The sequence below is a fragment of the Bufo bufo genome, chromosome 1 (assembly GCF_905171765.1).
Source record: "Bufo bufo chromosome 1, aBufBuf1.1, whole genome shotgun sequence".
In the NCBI taxonomy this organism is placed as follows: Eukaryota; Metazoa; Chordata; class Amphibia; order Anura; family Bufonidae; genus Bufo; species Bufo bufo.
The window spans coordinates 185,546,045-185,565,775 of record NC_053389.1 but is presented as its reverse complement, the minus strand read 5'-3'; the positions used below and the strand labels follow the sequence as shown (position 1 = coordinate 185,565,775).

Sequence of the window (19,731 nt, the reverse complement as noted above, 5' to 3'; positions counted from 1 at the left end):
AAAGGGGTTGGCCACTTTCTGGCTACCGTTGACCAATAGGTATGTAAGATGACTATATGGTACTTACTAATATAGCCTTTGTTGATATTCTGTGGCGTTTGCTATATTTCATGAACCATGACCCCTTGTTAGGCAAATCTACTGTGCTGTCCGAATACAGGTCCTGTCCATATGAGGCCGCTCTAGGAGGGTCATGTGACCAGACCCATCACTCAGCTTCCTCCATTCAAACACATTTCACCTGCACTAACCTCCCAATAGTGGAATGCAGATGAAAAGTGCAGTGTATTTGAATGGAAGTGAAATCAAATGGAGGCGATTTGCCTGGTCTCATGACCCTCCATCAGCCGCCATTTGATGGACAGGATCTTTGTGTGGACAGCACAAAAGACTTGGCGAATAAGGGAGCATACCATATGAATTATAGAAAATGGCGCAGAATTTCAACAAAGGCTATGTTAGTAAATGCCATATAGTAATCTTACCAATAGAGTAACATGAAAGTGGCCAACCCCTTTAAGGACTGTAGATATACACCTTTTGCCTATAGTTAGCTAGGATGCATCTATACACACAGGTAGGAAGAAGTTAAAAGTTGCAAATGAACAATTATCGCATTGTAACCACAGATCATTGCATGGACAGTCACGAACACATGTCTACGAATGGTGTATGATGGGGGCTTGGGAATAAAATTTGAATAGCTCTCATTCTGAATATTTCTGTGGGTGACTTCCTCTGTTTTGCAGGGTATAATAATAATAATAATAATAATATTTTCCATTCATATATTTATTAGGGAAGTAGGCCTCTTTTTATACCGAAACCTTAGTCCATACCATACAGGTATTATGGAGGCCCTGTCTATGCCATGAGGCACGGTATTGTCCCCTAGATGTAAAGCTTCCTGAGGAAAATGCCCTGAAAACCGGGAATGTTAACTTTGTCTGAGGTAGGAATCTGAGGTAAACTGAGATGTCAGCTTAGGGGTGCCATACTGCGGCTGTGTGTGTGAGGCCTTAGTATAGCCTCGCCTGTGTACATTGGGCAAACGGTACCATGCCATGAATTTCAGCATAGAGTTGGTGGACAAGCTCTAAGCCCAACCATAGGGAATGCTTCAGTTTCGGATCACTACTGGCGGTATATTACAGAATTTACTGTTCTGTTTTAGCTCAGGCAGCGATGCCAGGAAGACATTTCTGGCGCAGAGATTGAAAGATGCATGAAAACTGTCAAAGCTGTCTGTTACCCATAGCAACCAATCACAGCACAGCTTTTATTTATAATTGTGCTTTTGCAGGATGAAAGCTACACTGTGATTGGTTGCTATGGACCACAAAGGCTGTGTTATCCTGAGTCTCCCTCCTTGTGCTATTTCTTCATCCCCCTTTGTGAAATTTCAATCTAATCAATCAAGTGCAATGTAGTGAAAACGTGTAAAATGCCTCTGAAAGTGTTATAAAATCAGAGCTACTCCTTTTATATGTAGGATAGGCCACCAATATCTGAGGTTCGACACGCGGCACCCCCGCCGATGAGCTTTTCAGGAGGATAGGCCTCCTTTAAAGGTGTATTCTGGTTATTTCAAGTTATCCCCTATCCTAGAGTATAAAGTAACTGGAACATCCCTTTACAGTTGTTCACTTTTATTAAAGGTTTGGAGGGCTGCAGATGCCAAGGGGCGTTATTATCGCACATGCCTTGATATGGGCACTGTCGGTGGATGGTATAGTAAGATATGTCCATGAACAAGCATCATTGTTCCACAGTCCTGAGATCATTTCTTTTGGCTGATTTTTAGCGCCCCGTATGCTGGCAGCAGACGACATGCGCTCTGTCATTGGAGCCCTATTTACATGGTTTGCTTTTGGCTGTTTCTCTGTGACTACTTGCGGTACGGACCGGTTCATACTATTATAGCTGATCTGGGTCCTTGAGTTCAAGGCTACGTGCTTCTGCCGTCAGACATGCCTTGCTGTTTTTTATAGGCCATGTCACATACTTGTTGAATGCTTCAGATGGCCACGAGGGGAAGGAGAAGCCTGCCATGTGTACTCTATAGAAGACCTATGGACTAAGTGCAAACTGAAGCCTTATCAGTAATATTATAAGAGAGGCTCTATTTAACCAAAAGAATGCTATAGGGAACTGCCCATATACCTGCAATAGCTATTCCTCGGACTCCCTGGTACAGAGGCTGGCTCGGGCGGTGTGTCTCGTGCCAGAACAAAAGGATCAGACATTGAAATTCATTTTGTTGGGGCAGAGTCTGGAGACCACCATACACATGATAGGTGGCCAGCTCTAATGTGTATGGGGGCCTTTACTCTGTGGGTGACTGAAATAAGGCTACTTTCACATCTGCGTTTTTTGTCTGGTTTTGTGATCCGGCAGGGGATATCAAAACCACAGCAAAAGGCATCCATTTGAATAATACAGCCGGTTGGATCCGTTCAGAACAGACCCAGTTGTATTATATCGAAAATGAAGAAACCGTTGTCAGTCAACGGGCTCTAGATCCGTTTTTTTAACCCTCTAACCTTAGGGTTGCTATTCCTATTGGCTTCCTACAGGTCTAACCTTAGGGCTGCTATGCCTATGGGATTCCTATGGGTCTAACCTTAGGGTTGCTATTCCTATTGGCTTCCTACAGGTCTAACCTTAGGGCTGCTATGCCTATGGGTCTAACCTTAGGGCTGCTATGCCTATGGGATTCCTATGGGTCTAACCTTAGGGCTGCTATGCCTATTGGCTTCCTACAGGTCTAACCTTAGGGTTGCTATGCCTGTGGGCTTCCTATGGGTCTAACCTTAGGGTTGCTATGCCTATGGGCTGTGGATTACAAAACACAGGCTTGGTAACCTAATGGTTGTCCCTGTTGTGACAGAGATGATGTCCATCTCTCTGATCCTGTGAGATGTTCTTGGCCCTCGCAGTGTACTGCACATGATACTGATAAACCCGGTGTGAGGATTTTCATACCTCATACACTAGTTGAAAATGCTGAGCCATTTGTAGATGACTTGGATCTGTCCCTTATTTAGAGGTACCAAGCCGAATGCCATTACTATAGGACATTCTGTACTGGTCACTGTGCACATCATTTGTCCTGCTTCTGTGATGTCTACAAACAGGCTGAAATACATCAGAGGTCAATATGATTCCGTTGGATATCTATGACCACTGCACCCTGGCTCCTTTACCTGGGGAATTATTGGGGATTGCACGCTCAGGCCCCCCAATGATATTCTCATTGCAATTAACTATCATTATATATTGTATTATATTGTAGGCAACTGAGGCTTCACCTAATACATTTCGGCAGTCTCGTACTACCAAATCTTGGAACATCTATTCCTTTCTTGTACAGTTTCACGCTTCATGTATAAAGACTAACCTTGGATCCTCCCACCAAAGTGCATTAGCGCTCCACATCTCGTGCCCACATTCCCTTATATTTTATGTCAGTAGGCTGAAAGTGCTGAGGGGGCGATATGTCTTGCTCTGAAACCTTCCTGTCTTGGATATTGAGAGATGTGATAGCTGATTGTCTTTTTGCTTATGATGTGACTATGAGTACATGCCTCGTTTCATGGTTTCTTTATCGGTGGTTTGTATGCTATGTCGGGATGCTACCTTTTTGTTGTTTTTTTTCCCCAGTGGGCGGAATTTATACGGTTATACAGACCAAAACCAAGATCACCACAGATGAATGGGGAGAGAATTACTTCCTCATTGGGCCCTACTTTGAGCACAATGTACGGACTCAGGTTGAGTTGATTGAGCCTCCAAATCCTGCCATCAAGCGCGCTATGGATTCCATGAACTCAAAGGGATGTAAGGTGAGAAGAGGCTGCTTTACTGTTTCTTAATGCATTTTTAGATGAGATGGACAGGTCTGTGAGGCTGCGTTCCCATATCTTGTCATCTGGTATAGTTTCTCTCCAGCATGGTGCACAAAACATTGGAGGAAAGCTGATAACAGAACTGATACTATTGTCTTCTGTGGGATCATTCCTGGCACCCTGCACATCATTTGTAAAGCCTGTATTACACAGGCGGAACAGCAAGCCATTGTCGGGAGGGAAGTGTTCCCCTCCCGGCAATCACTTGCTAGCTAGAGGAGGAGACCGCTACTATTACATGCAGCGATCTCCTCCACAGCAATCTCGTCTCCATACTGTCTAGTGGTTTGCCGGCAGCAGATTGCTGTTAGCCAGCATGATCTGTCGGCGGCAGTGTCACACTGCAAGATGATCGTTAAGTGATTTTCGGCCGAAAAATCAGCCAGTGTAATGCAACCTTAAAGGCCCTATCACACGGGCGGAGGAGGAGATCGCTGCTATTACATGTAGTGATCACCTCCACAATATAGATGCATTGGCGATTGCTCATCCCTATACTGTTTTATTGTTTGCCGGCAGCAGAGCACCTATTGCACGGCGCGATCTGCCGTGGGCAAACCAGGATTTTTTAACATGTTAAAGGATCCCGATTACCCGATGACTGAGCGTTTGTACATCTGGCAGTATTACACCGCCAGATGATTGCTAATGAGCATTCATATGAACGCTTATAGCGGTCATCTTTACAATAATCTGCCTGTGTAACAGGGCCTTAATACAGCCTCAAGGTCTCCATACAAAAAAAAGTTGTATGCAGAGAACCCAGCCTAACGTCCATGTCTGGCTGGGCCTTCTTTCCTGTCAAAGTGCTTTTTTTCCACCCAAAGTGCCAAAGCAAAAAATGATAACGCTGAATGCTGTCCGTAGCAATCCCTCTCTAAAAGAAGGACCAGTTGCTTTCCTTTGCCAAGGCTTTGGGACATCCTGTGCTCCAGCATTTGTAGAGGCTGCCATCCACATATCCACTGGAGCTCAGATTTTAGGGTTGGGTTACATTAGGGTGACACACCTCACACACTCACACACACACACACTCACACCACTAGACCCCTGGGAAGGGACACCCATAAGGCAACAGCACCCTGAGAAATTCGCAGTGAGGCTACATTCACGCGACCGTATTTTTGGCTCAGCATCCGTTCCGCAATTTTGCGGAACGGTGTGGACCCATTCATTTCAATGGGGCCGCAAAAGATGCGGACAGCACATTGTGTGCTGTCCGCACCCGTAGATCAGTTCCGCGGCCCCGCAAAAAAGATAGAAATGCCTATTCTTGTCCGCGATTGCGGACAAGGTTAGGACATGCTCTATCATAGGGCCGGCTACATTCACACAGCCGGTATCCGTGTTTTGCGAATCCGCAATTTGCGGACTGCAAAACACATACGGTCGTGTTAATGTACCCTGAACATGAAAATTTAAATAGGTCTATGCAACACTGGCGCGGCCCAGGGGCGGACAGTATAAAAATTCCTTGTATTCTTGCTTGGCCAGAAGACCAGGCTAAAGTAGAGATACTGCACTGAAAAGTCTGAAAGAAGTAGTGCAACTGAGCCCTACTCATCAAGTGGGTGCCCTCTATGGGAACCTTGCACATTAGGCCTTTATATTACCCGACCTAATGGCATCGATCAGGAAGCCCTAAGTTGCCTATAGGTAGCTATTGGACCAACCTACATACACTAAGATCTAGATGTCTTTTTGTACTTGCTCCATCTCAGTGACCCCTTCCCCCCTCAGAAATTAAATTTGATCTTAACCAGCAGAATTTCAGTGATTGTCTCCGCCAGTTCGTGAAGAACAGGAAATCTCTCATTGTTGACACGTCAGGTCTGCTTTTATCATCATAACTGTGGCTTGATTTTAATATTTTACTTAGTTTGATTGCTAGGCTTTGACATATGCATTGTCATAACCCTTGCACTGCCGTCCCCTTTAGGCTAAATGCACACAATCAGGATTGCATGCGGATTTTCCGCACCGTAGGTCATGCACATTGTATTCTATGAGAATTTGAAATTCTCATGTACATAATGCAGATTATTATTATTTTTTTCTGTGCAGATTTTGACCTGCGGTGCGGATTTTAAAATACGCAGCGTGTCAATTTATTTTATTTTTCCTGTCTGTATTTTCTCCATTCACTTCCATGGGGAGAGTAAAATCCGCATGTAAATCCACACCAATTGATGCGGATTCTTCACACAGATTTCAGTGCGGATTCCCCGCACCTAATTCCTGAACATGTGCATTTACCCTTAGGCCTCATGCACAGCGGGTCCGCAATTCACGGGCATCGGCCGTGTGCACCCCGCATCACGGATGTGGACCCATTAACTTGAATGGGTCCGCAATCCAGGCGGTGCAGAACAATAGCATGGATCCGTACCCAACGGAAACACTACGGAGTGCTTCTGTGGTGTTTCTGTATGTGCCTCCGCACCGCAAAAATTTTTTATCTGTTCTATTTTTTAATTTTTTTTGTGGTGCGGACGGATCACGGACCCATTCAAGTTGAAAGGGTCTCGATCCATCCTGGCCGCCTCACGGACGTTGCCCGTGCATTGGGGACCGCAAATTGCGGTCCCCAATGCACAGAACGGACCCACAACGTATGCATGAGGCCTTAGAGTGTTGTGCAGTCTGAAGTATGCTTATAGGAAATGGCAACCCATTTAATGCGACTCACGAATTTTGAGCTCCTGGAAATGAGTCTGAAAGCCCAGTTACCTGGAACTTGACATCGAGAGATGTAACAGTACTTCCATATGGGGCGCATTTTGCTGCAGATTTCACCCTATCCGTTGCAAAGCGAGGAATCTGTGGTAATATCCCCAGCATCAAATCTGCATTTAAATTCCACAGGTCGTTACGCGCGGATTCCGTTGCTGAAGTTTTCTGCAGCGTGTGGATAACATTTTAAAAATAGCAGCCATTATGGTGGTACTTTATATGGTGGATTGTCTAGATTCTGCTGTGTGGCAGTACCCTAAAGCTGGCCATTCAAATTGCATAGATATCGGCCACAATTCAGCAGATCAGTTGTACAAAAATCTCCCCTTCCTTCCCAATCGGCATGCCAGACCACCGGACGGCTGAAAAGATCCATCGTGACTGTCCACTATTGGCATTGGTCATCACCAACTATTATTGTAAAGTACTCCCAGAATTGGTGACTTATCAAATGCTTCCTGGCAGCTTAAGTGTTAAATATGTGTAATAAGTAGTGAGACTTCAAGAAATAAAAGCTCCTTCTAAACTCAAAGTCTGCTTCTTATGCAAGGCAGCATTTCAGTAATGTAGCGTATAAACTCTTACCCAAGGTTTATTGCAGAACACAGGGAACTGTCTTCTAGACAGACCTAGTCTGAAGTTCCTGGGCTTGATGCTGAATCTTTCACCGTTCCAGGGCTAACCACGCGGAGCAGAGGGCACCGAATATGGGGCCCCCTGCTCCTTAATAGCTTATCATAGACCACCCACTTACAGTGGCATGCAAAAGTTTGGGCACCCCTGGTCAAAATTACTGTTGCATGCTGCGGTTTGCTCTCCGGTATGAGAATGGAAGGCATTTTGGAGCATTCCGTTCTGTTCAGTTACGTTTTGTCCCCATTGACAATGAATGGGGACAAAACTAAAGCATTTTTTTCTGGAATTCAGCCCCTATGATGGATCTCAATACCGTAAAATATTAACGCTAGTGTGAAAGTAGCCAGCACCCAATAAGTTTAAAGGGGTTTTTACGACTTTTTTTATACTGATGATCTATCCTCAGACTGATCTGTTGGGGTTTGAGGAAGCCGCAGACTTACCAGAGCTTCTGTGAGCGCTGTGGCCTCCTTCCAGCTTACCAAGCACAGCGTTGTAAATTATATAGCGGCTGTGCTTGGTATGGCGCTCAGCCCCATTCACTTGAATCGGACTATGCTGTGCCCAGGCCATGTTACCGATGAATGTCACTGGCCTAGAGTAAGCTGTGAGAAGGCCTCTATGCTTCTATGAGCGCCGTGGCCTCCTCAAACAGCTGATCAGTGGGAGTCCTAGATGTCGGACCACCACCAATCAGATACCGATGACCTATCCAGAGGATAGGTCATCAATATAAAAAAGTTGGAAAATCCCTTTTAAGTACTAGTGAATCTCATGGAATCCTTTAGTTTCACAGATCAGCATAGTGAGTTACCAGTCATTCAATTGCTAGAACTCAGCTGTTGCCCTTTAAATGTTTTTGGCCTGCTCGCTGTCATTGTTTTTATCTTGTAACTTAAAGAAAGAAAATCTCCCATCTTGTGACATTGCTAAAAAATTATCCCCTCCCCCTCCAGTCTGTGAGTTCAGAGGCACATGTTTGATGGCTAATTTTGGCGTTCCTCTGCAGTGACCTGGTGTTATGCAGGGATTCAGTTACTGCTCATTGAAAAGGTCAACTCTAAAAATTGTAAACTACGCTTGTGTTAGGCCTCAGGTTCCCGGACAGAATCACAGAATTAGTTTGGTGATGAGGACCAATAATGTCATGACAGCTGAGATAGTAGAGAGGAGGTGACCACGTGGAGGTCAGGAAGTCCTTGTGGTGGAGGTCTTGTCTTTCCCAAAAATGTCAGTGATGATGAAACTAAAATGTAGAAGTCTGCATGTGCAACGTGAATTAGAGCTGAACTTGCGTTTTGGATTCTTGTGTGGAAAAACCTCCGTGTAACACAGTACTATGAAGGTGTATGAGATTAGACAAGTCTCACGTATGCTTAGCTTTTGTTTTTTCTGTGAGGAACTTGACCTGCCGTGCGGATTTAGAAATCCACAGCATGTCAATTGTTTGTGGAAGATCTGAAGAACATCCAAATCAAGTAACAGATGCTGATTTTGTTGCGGAAACTCAAAAGTCCACAAGGAATACCTTGCGGAATCAAGTATGATTCCCACAACAGGTCCAGCCATGCTGGCAGAAAAGGTTACTGAGGTGAGCAACCCCTTTAAAGGTGTATTCTCAGGAACAATATCCACAGGGTAGGTGATACATGTATGCTACTGGGACCCCACCGATCAGGGGAACAAAGGTTCTAAAGCCCCAGGTGTGAATGAAGTGGTAAAGCGCAGGCATGGATAGGTGATAAATATTAATGGGGGAAAAGCCCATTGAAGGGGTATTCCAGTTACAGCAGATTATCCCCATCCACTGGGTAGAGGATCACTGTAAGATTGGTGGGGCTAACCTCTAGAATCCCCATTGATCATGAGAACAGGGGACCCGTGTCACCCATTTGAATAGAGCGTTGGTTGAGCATGCAGGCCACCACTTCATCCAGATCCCGCGAGCTTTGAACCAGGCTGTAGGAGGTTGGATGGCTGGGATGGGCAGTCAGTGGAGGTTCGAGCGAAGTGCGCCAGCCGGTGCATGCGCACTTTGCTATACGAGGCCGCTGCCAGTAGTCTGCACGGGCGCATCAGGATATACCTAGTGCGCACGTGCGGGATCTGGATGAAGCGAGCGGTGGTTAGAGAGGCAGCGATGACGTGAGGTAGGCGGATCGCATGAAAGGGAGGGCGGCGATTTCAGCTGAGAAGGCGGCGGTGGGCACCTAAACGACATGGCTGCAGCTGGGCACTTTTCACCGTGAGACGTCCCCTTGGACACATTTTTAAGTGATTGACAGGTGATATAAACCGCTTTTTTAGGAATATAGAGCCACAGGGGCATTTGATAAACTCACTTTAGGATTCTGTGTTTTACAAGGGACATCGCCATATGTTTAGCTTATAGGGCTCATTTCTGATAACAGAATCCCTTTAACTTGTTCTACCAGGAATACCCATTTATCAGTGTCAGTAGTCAGAGGAGTAAAAGGTGAAGCATTTACTTTTTTTATTTTTTTAGATGCCCTCTTGGATGCAGTCTGTGGGCGTAGGTGGGGGGTCATTCTGCAGTTAGGAATATACTTGAAATACAGAATTTAACCTTACATCTTATATAACCCCATATACAATGAAACGGGCAAATGGACAGAATGAATAGTGTGTGTTCCGCAATCACTCAAAAATGCAACCATCGATTTCAGCTTGGTATACACATCCCTTGCTACCTGGAAAGAAATCTTGTGGGGGGTCACAGCTCTCTAGGACGTACCGTTCCCGAGATATTCCCAAAAAATTACCTCCATTAGCCAATACAAGCCTGCAAGTCTTCTCTTAATATCCCAACTGCCATACACACGGTCACATGTCCCTTATCAGCCAATATCAGCTCGCAGGCCCTTCACTGCTGTAGGTCAGCTTTAACGGGGCAGGGCGCTATGGATGACACTGTTAAGGGAGTGGAGTGCTGTGGAGGTCACAGTTCAGGGGGGCAGGTAGGGTGGCTATTCAGGCCACCCTCAAAAGACGGACTTAAAACCGACACACACAAACATTATTAAATGAAATATACCCGTGCGAATCCGGATCCTTCTGCTAGTGTGTGTGTGTGTGTGTATATACAGTACAGACCAAAAGTTTGGACACACCTTCTCATTCAAAGAGTTTTCTTTATTTTCATGACTATGAAGGCATCAAAACTATGAATTAACACATGTGGCATTATATACATAACAAACAAGTGTGAAACAACTGAAAATATGTCATATTCTAGGTTCTTCAAAGTAGCCACCTTTTTGCTTTGATTACTGCTTTGCACACTCTTGGCATTCTCTTGATGAGCTTCAAGAGGTAGTCCTCTGAAATGGTCTTCCAACAGTCTTGAAGGAGTTCCCAGAGATGCTCAGCACTTGTTGGCCCTTTTGCCTTCACTCTGCGGTCCAGCTCACCCCAAACCATCTCGATTGGGTTCAGGTCCGGTGACTGTGGAGGCCAGGTCATCTGGCGCAGCACCCCATCACTCTCCTTCATGACTGACTGACCTTCATTTCTTAAAGTAATGATGGCCACTCGTTTTTCTTTACTTGGCTGCTATTTTCTTGCCATAATACAAATTCTAACAGTCTATTCAGTAGGACTATCAGCTGTGTATCCGCCTGACTTCTCCTCAACGCAACTGATGGTCCCAACCCCATTTATAAGGCAAGAAATCCCACTTATTAAACCTGACAGGGCACACCTGTGAAGTGAAAACCATTTCAGGGGACTACCTCTTGAAGCTCATCAAGAGAATGCCAAGAGTGTGCAAAGCAGTAATCAAAGCAAAAGGTGGCTACTTTGAAGAACCTAGAATATGACATAGTTTCAGTTGTTTCACACTTGTTTGTTATGTATATAATTCCACATGATATCTCTGTATATATAATCTCTATACTTCCATTTCCTCATACTATGTTATGCTCATAGTTACTGGTATAGATGGAAGATGCCCCTAAACTGCCAATGACATTTTGTTAGAGGGGCTATATGAGAATAGAGTTTAGTTTCCAAAAAACAGCGCCTCATTCCCTGATCTGCAGTTTCAGACACAGCCTATGGACAAGAGTGCTGCTGTTTTTGCTGTACGTACTGGATGATCCGCTGTGTAGCGATGCCCGTGAGGCTGAGTGTTTGTAGTGGTAGATATTTCAGATAAACCAGGTAACTTGTATCTCCCTCTGGACACCAGTAGCAGTGATGAGAACTGAATGGACTTTGTTTTACACAGATCTACTTTGGCCGCTGGCTGATAGAAGGCAGCCCATATGTAATCCTCATCGACATAGCAGCCACTGCCTGGAGCCTGGACCGCTGGAAGACTGAGCTTTGGGATAGCTGCACCATAGGGATCCCATGGTATGATAGGGAAGCCAACGATGCTGTCTTGTTCGGGTTCCTAACAGCATGGTTCCTGGGTGAGGTACGTGTGCCGACCTGTAAATCCTCTGTTTATTACCATTGCCTCCACTAATGCACTGTCCGTACTGTGCTCTCAGTTTGCAGCACAATGTGGCGATGAGAAGCCCTTTATCCTGGCTCATTTCCACGAGTGGCTAGCTGGCGTTGGCTTATGTTTGTGTCGTGTTCGTAAACTCCCAGTGGCTACCATCTTCACTACTCATGCCACTCTCCTGGGCCGTTACCTGTGTGCCGGAAGCGTGGACTTCTACAACAACCTGCAGTCGGTGAGAACTCAACACAACATAAATGTCACATTACAGCTAATGTTATATCGTGTTAGGTATTTAAGAGGGGTTTTACCCGTGTGTGTATATGTATGTATGTGTGTGTATATGTATGTGTGTGTGTGTGTGTGTGTGTGTATATATATATATATATATATATATATATATATATATACACACGTCACATCGTCAGCTGTTTTCATGACTCTTTACTCAGCCTCTTCCTGGATCCACTGTATAATTCCAAAAATAGGAAAAGACCTAGATCTCACATCCACATGCTATGCATTGATCTATTGCTCCTCAGCGTAATTTATAACTCTTCTCAATGGATAGCGTGTATGTCCGATCTATGTCTGAACTCCTGGCGGCTCACAAATGCTCATAAATGAGCTTTCCAGGATTTTTTATTTTTTTTTACTGATGATCTATCCTCTGTATCTGATTGGTGGGGGTCCAGCACCCAGGACTCCCGCCAATCAGCTGTTTGAGAAGTGAGCGCCGCTGCCTTCTCACAGCTCACCAAGCACAGCGCTGTACATTGTTTAGCGGCTGTGCTTAATATCACGCTCAGCCCCATTCACTTGAATAGGGGTGAGTTCATTCTAGGACACATGAACGTGTCGTCACTCAGGCTGGGAAAAGCATTGAGAAGGCCGCATGCCGAGTGTTGGACCCCCACCGATCAGATAATGATGACCTATCCAGAGGTTAGGTCATTAGAAAAAAAGAACTCATAAAACCCTGTTAAGCTATATCGTTATCAGTTTGGTTAGAATTTAGCTAATATTAGTGTTTAGAAACTGTCTGAAGTTCAGAGATGAGGACTACACATCAAGCCATCAGAACAGCTTCCTGGCTGACTCAGTGTGAAGCAGAAGGCAATAGTCTGCAGATACAATGAAAATGAAGACTGTAGAGGAAAATTTTTGAGTAAAGTGCAGAGAAAAAAAATATCCCTGAAGGTGTTCATAACCTTTAAAGTGAATGGGCTGCATGCCCTGTATGCAAATTTGTTTTTGGGAGTCATGGTGGTGGAGCTGCTCAGATGAACAGTCATCCTGGATCTCCCCCCATTAACGCCCATACTGGCTTGTTTGACATCCCTGGCACAGGAATGTGTCATCTCAAGTCGTTGACTTCCAGTTTTGGCACGTGCTCAACGAACCTGGGTTTATTTGCCTCTTCATTGATGCAATGCTTCTCTACGCATATGTATTGACTACGAAGACCATGAAGCAGGTGCAAGATTTAGAATGGCTGCACAATAAGCTCCCAGTGCAGGGCATTTGTAGCTCTATAATGGTAAAACTGAGCACAAATAGGGTCCTATTTCAAACTGGTGTAAAATAGAACTGGCTTAGTCGCCCATAGCAACCAGTCAGATTTCGCCTTTCATTTTAGACAGCTCCTTTGGGCTACTAAGCCAATTCTACTTTACACCAGTTTGATAAATGACCCCAAAAATGTGCTAAAACTATAATATGAAATGAATCGGCCCAGAATTTTGGACCTGTAGACTTGAAGAAATTCAAGGGTTTTGCCAACTTGTAAAAATATGTGAATCACATAATAACGTACCCGTAGTGCGCAGGAAGATGCCCCTGTCTGTAGGTTGTACAAACATAAGCACTTGTCCATCGAGCGCAAGATGGTAATGTTGATGTGATTCACCCAAGTCAACTCTTTCTGTGCTGCCCCTGGATGGATCCTGTGGTTGCACTGGGCATGTTCAGCGCATGCGCAGAAGAGGAGCCAGACTATCTGACTTCTATTAATTTATCAGGCAGTTTAAATTTAAAAAAGGTGGACAACCGCTAGAAGTATGAAGAGCCATATTAAAGAATGCAGTTTTATTTTGTACCTACCAGAGTGTACGATGCCTGCTGAATATTCATGACATTAACCCATCTGTTGACAGTTTAATGTAGATAAGGAAGCTGGTGATCGGCAGATCTATCACAGATACTGTATGGAACGTGCTGCGGTTCAGTGCGCCCATGTCTTCACCACGGTCTCACAGATCACTGCAATAGAAGCTGAACATCTGCTGAAACGTAAACCCGGTAAGGACGAAGATCATGCAACATCATAAGTGTCTGATCTGCCAGAGCCGCCTTAAAGGGACATAAACCAGGTTTCTTTCATACAAGACGACATCTTAACCAGTTCAAGACTGGGGTATTTACCTGACCAGGCACATTTTGAAAAGCAAAAAATTTTTTTTCAGTTTGGGTATTTAAAGGGAGTTGTCACCAACAAAATAATTTTCGACGTACGGAAACCGCCGTGTAGGTATAGGCCCAGAAACAAAACCATGGCTTCTCTATGTTCAAGCAAATAAAGTTATTGGTGCTACGAACAAGAGATGGAGGCCTGGACGGCGTTACCAATGAAATGATGATGCACCAAATGGAGCGGCCTGAAAACATTGTTTGCATGTAAATAAAAGGAAGCACTTCACTGGATTAGGGGACCCAAATATGACTATGGTTATGTTTCAGGACACCAACCCTACATAGCAGTATGCGTAAAGGGGTTGTGTCATCTCAGACATTGGTGGCATATCTCTAGGATATGTAATCAATGTCAGATAAATGAGGGTCTCACCTCTGTATCTCTAGAACAGGGTCCCCAAAAGTGGAGGAGAGTGCCCCGCACTTGTGCGGCATGCTCTTCATTCACTTCTATGGGACTTCTGAAAATAGCTGAGCCAGTGCTAGTTTTTTTTTTTTTTTTTTGGGAACTTACGTAGAAGTGAAAAGAGAGCACACAGCGCATCCACAGCCACTTTTCCACTCACCTCGGCAATTTTCGGAACTACCATAGCCATGATCTGGAAGGTGGCCGCGCTTACATGGTGCTTCCTCGATCACTTTTGACGCCTGTTTTTGTGCTGGTCCCAGAGGTGGGACACTCACCCAACATTGATGGCATTTTCTAGTAATATGCCACTAATGTCTTGGATGAGACAACCCCTTTAATTTGAAACCAAAGAGACAGACTCCCTTTAAATAATTTATGATTTTTTTTTATAAGAGGCTTTATTTTTGTTAGTTTTTTATTTTATTTTATTTTTTTATGTCCCCTTTCTGTTAATGCAATTTTGTTGTAGAGAATACATAGCTTATGGATGCCAAGGATGGGGCTAAAAGCTGCAATGTGGGCTAGTGGTGACGTGTTTGGTTTATTTTTTAATTTTTGTTTTGACTTTATTTTTTTTCCGCACTTTGTAACCCCCATAAGGTCATACAAGACCTTTGAGGGACACTATAACATTACATCATTTTTTTTTATTGCCAATTTCTTCTGTAACTGAGTCTGACATATTAGCACCAGTTACAGGGAGAATACAGAGGCTTAGGCTACTTTAATGCTAGTGTTAATATTTTCCGGTATTGAGATCCGTCATAGGGTCTCAATAACGGAAAAAAACGCTTCAGTTTTGTCCCCATTCATTGTCAATGGGGACAAAACGTAACAACAGAACGGAGTGCTCCAAAATGCATTCCGTACCGTTTGGTTGCGTTCTCATACCGGAGAGCAAACCCCAGCATGCTGCGGTTCGCTTTTCGTCATGGGATGCGGAGCAAAACGGATCAGTCATGACCCACAATGCAAGTCAATGGGGATGGATCCCTCGTTTTCTCTGACACAATAGAAAACTGATCCGTCCCCCATTGACTTTAAATGGAGTTCCTGACGGATCAGTCTTGGCTGTGTTACAGATAATACAAACGGATCCGTTCAGATGGCTGTATTATCACTAACGGAATAATAATTAATAGTGCGAGCATCACTGCAGAGTGGATCTGGGTTTGCTAAGAACCAGCAGCTCATGCAGGTACCCAGCCCGCAGCTGATCCCTAGGATCTGAGTAGCAAGTGGCATGGCAGTTCCTGAGCTGTATACACGGTGCTCATTGAGTGCTGGGTATACAGTGATGGAGAAGACGGGCAGTACAAAAAATTGCCTTAATTGTGAGGAGGCCCGGCCATCAGTGACAACAGGCGTCCCGCTCCCACAGCTATACAGTCTCCTGAAACGTTAAATGTGGAACAGCCAGACATGTAAAGTCTATGGGTGGTCTGTCACTGGTTAAAGAATAGTCTCTATAGAGTGACTAGATGTCCCTGACGGGGCTTCTAAGATAATCAGATTCCTATTGTACAGAAATGGATAGGAAGCTCAACTAGGCCTTTCAGTAGCCTCCGACTGAGAGTTTGATTACCCTAGCATCTTCAGGGGCGAACCTGCAGTTGTAACAGATTAGGGTGTGTTCACGTGTCAGTCTGATGTCGTTTCCCTCCTGTGTAGTGGCGCTGGATCAGAAACATTGAAATTGCATTATCGGCATGTTAGAAGGTCCCGCCATGTCCACCTCACCTGAGGCTATAGTGCACCTGATAGCCAAACGGTCATCAGTTCGGCTTAGGCTACTTTCACACTAGCGTTCGGGGCTCCGCTTGTGAGTTCCGTTTGAAGGCTCTCACAAGCGGCCCCAAACGGATCCGTCCAGCCCTAATGCATTCTGAGTGGATGCGGATCCGCTCAGAATGCATCAGTCTGGCTCCGTTTGTCCTCCGCTCCGCTCAGCAGGCGGACACCTGAACGCAGCTTGCAGCGTTCGGGTGTCCGCCTGGCCATGCGGAGGCAAACGGATCCGTCCAGACTTACAATGTAAGTCAATGGGGACGGATCCGTTTGAAGTGGACACAATATGGCTCAATTTTCAAACGGATCCATCCCCCATTGACTTTCAATGTAAAGTCAAAACGGATCCGTTTGCATTATCATGAACATATTAGATACGTTCTGAACGTATCTAAGCGTTTGCATATAGGTGCGGATCCGTCTGTGCAGATACCAGACGGATCCGCACCTAAACGCAGGTGTGAAAGTAGCCTTAGGCTAAGACAAATTGCCAGACATAACTGCTATGTGTAAACCCAGCCTTAGGTGCTTGAACTGGGAAATCTCTAAATGGTAACGCCACTTTAAAGGGTATTTTATTGTACAGGAACGATGCTTTGTTAAGCTGTAGCGCTGACTCTGCTGGATGGCTTGAGCAGAATGGTAGCCACCCCTAGATTTTTCTAGAGCCGCTGCCTCTCAAAGTGGTTCTGTGCTTTGCACAAATCCTTCTTGTTCGAAGGTTCCCTTGACAATCACAAAGCAATCCCTTGTAATCTGAGGGAAAACCTGGCAGTACGTGTAATAACCCTACAGTGCCACCACAGGGCTGGGTAGTAAACTGTTCATCAGCCTCTTTATTTGGAAAATATCAGTTAACAGAACTGTTCTAGCGGGGAGCGCAGTGTCTCCAGGTGTCCGATGGTTATAGGACCCAGGAGAACTATGGTAGTTGCAGTATCGGCAAGTTTAAGGACCCAATACCAATACCTTTTAAACGGATTTCAGCAACTTATCACAGCTGCCATGGCATTCAGTACTTTTATAGTACTGACCTTCCGAAGCCCCGAGCGGGAGATACGAGTCTGATGCTGCCCCCTAGTGATCATTGACAGGTTTCTCTTTCATGTTATGCAGAAAAAAAAAACTGTCAGTCATCGTCAGGAGGAGGGTGGGGTCTGCGAGCAGCATCGGATTCATCTTTCGCAGCGCTGGCACGGACTTTGGCATGTCTGTAGTATTCAGTGCTATAAGAGTAGTGAATGCCACGACAGGATTGACAGACCACTGAAATCAGCGTGAGCTGCCCTCTGTGAGGAGAGCATACTGAGCTGACAGGTTCCCTTTAGGCTACATTCACGACCGTATGTATTTTGCGGTCCGCAAAATGCAGATCTGCAAAATATACGGATGACGTCCATGTTGCATGTTTTTTTGCGGATCCATTGTAACAATGCCTATCCTTGTCCGCTAAACGGACAAGAATAGGACATGCTCTATATTTTTTGCGGGGCTATGGAACGGACATACGGATACGGATTGAACACGGTCTGCTGTCTGCATATTTTGCGGACCCATTGAAATGAATGGGTCCTCATCCAGTCCGCAAAAAAAAAACGGAACGGACGCGGAAACAAAATACGTTCATGTAAATGTAGCCCTAAAGTTAGCATCCAGGCACATTTTGGCTGAACTTGTATTTGTGTGTTCTGGAAATTGTAACCAGTTCCTGTTCTGCTGTTTTCAGATGTTGTGACCCCAAACGGTTTAAACGTAAAGAAATTTTCTGCCATGCATGAGTTTCAGAACCTCCACGCTCAGAGTAAGAACCGCATCCAGGAGTTTATCCGGGGGCATTTTTACGGGTAAGACATTTGCTCTGCAATGCGATCTAATCTAGTTAATGGGGTTGTCCAAGTTCTTTTTATTGATGACCTATCCTCAGGATAAGTAATCCATATCAGATCTGTGGGGTCTGACATCTGGCACCCCCGCCGGTCAGCTGTTTGATGAGGAGGCCTCTTCATTGTTTACCTGCTCACCGTCGCTCGCAACGGCAGCAGTGAGCGGATGTTCGTAATTACAAGTCGTCCCATGTTATCTATGGAACAACTTCTAATTACACCTGCTCACTGCTGCTGTTGCGCTGGCACGGAGAGTGGCCTCCTCTTCTAACAGCTGATCTGCGGTGTGGCGGGTGTTGAACCCCCGTCGATAGATATTGATGATTTATCGTGAGGATAGGTCATCAATAAAAATAACTTGGACAACCCATTTAACCACTTCACTACCATAGGCCTATATTGGTGCTTTCATGTAACCACATTCAGAGAGACATACGGTGACTTTTTGAAAAAGTGCTTCTTATTACGCCGGCTTCGACACTTTTCCAAAAGGGGGCAGAAAAGGGCCGTGGCCCACAGCCGAGACAAATTATATTCATTTACACCACCTTCATTGACTACCAAATCACACCCACTTTTTAAAGTGGCAAGAGCTGTGTAGAATCACAAAAATTTGCACCTTTTATTGCAGAAAAATGGCATGTGCCAAAATTTTGGACCTTAGTTACGCCAGAAAACCCATGTACGCGACTTCATAAATTCCCTCCAAAGCCTCTTAGAAAGTTGCAGAACTTTTTCTTTATACAATGATTAAACTTTACTTACATAACCTTATAGACCAGAAGATTCCTTATTACTAGTAATTTAATGAGTGCAGTCAGTAAAGCGAACCTTGAAGTGCAGTGTATATGAAAATAAGGATATATGGCACCTTCCCTCAGCCCAGTGAACACTCATGACCAGCCAGCAGCATCCTTTAGGCTCCATTCACACGTCCACAAAATGGGTCCGCATCCTTTCGGCAATTTTGCGGAACGGGTGCAGACCCATTCATTCTCTATGGGGACGGAATGGATTCGGAAAGCACACAGTGTGCTGTCTGCAGCCGCAATTGCGGAGCGCGGCCCCGATTTTGGGTCCGCAGCTCCGAAAAAAGATAGTGCATGTCCTATTCTTGTCCGCAGCTTGCGGACAAGAATAGGCATTTCTATGGGGGTGACGGGCTGGTGTGTTGCGGACCCGCAATTTGCGGGTCCGCAACACACCATGGACGTGTGAATGTAGCCTTAAGCTGTAATGTTGTGGTCCAGGACTCCTTAGCACTGCAAAGTGCTAAGGAGCATGTTGTCGTCATTAGGGCCATGTGGCCCCTGGTTCAGCTGTACCAGGTCATCTTTCCCAGTGCTAGCTTCATTCTGGACTATTCCCTTCCACTTTGCAGCACCTTCTATTGCAGCACAATAAGAAATGAGGGTTGGTGTAGATTACATA

General features: G+C 45.1%; 1 protein-coding gene across 1 annotated transcript in view; it reads left to right on the top strand.

Moving 5' to 3' along the window:
* GYS1 (glycogen synthase 1) overlaps positions 1-19,731 on the top strand; it is a 49,399-nt gene that overhangs the window by 13,190 nt on the left and 16,478 nt on the right. Inside the window, exons 2-6 of the mRNA XM_040433300.1 lie at positions 3,664-3,845; positions 11,527-11,718; positions 11,795-11,983; positions 13,905-14,049; positions 18,144-18,261. Of these exons, the coding sequence (XP_040289234.1) occupies positions 3,664-3,845; positions 11,527-11,718; positions 11,795-11,983; positions 13,905-14,049; positions 18,144-18,261 (826 nt within the window). The remainder of the gene's footprint in view (positions 1-3,663; positions 3,846-11,526; positions 11,719-11,794; positions 11,984-13,904; positions 14,050-18,143; positions 18,262-19,731) is intronic.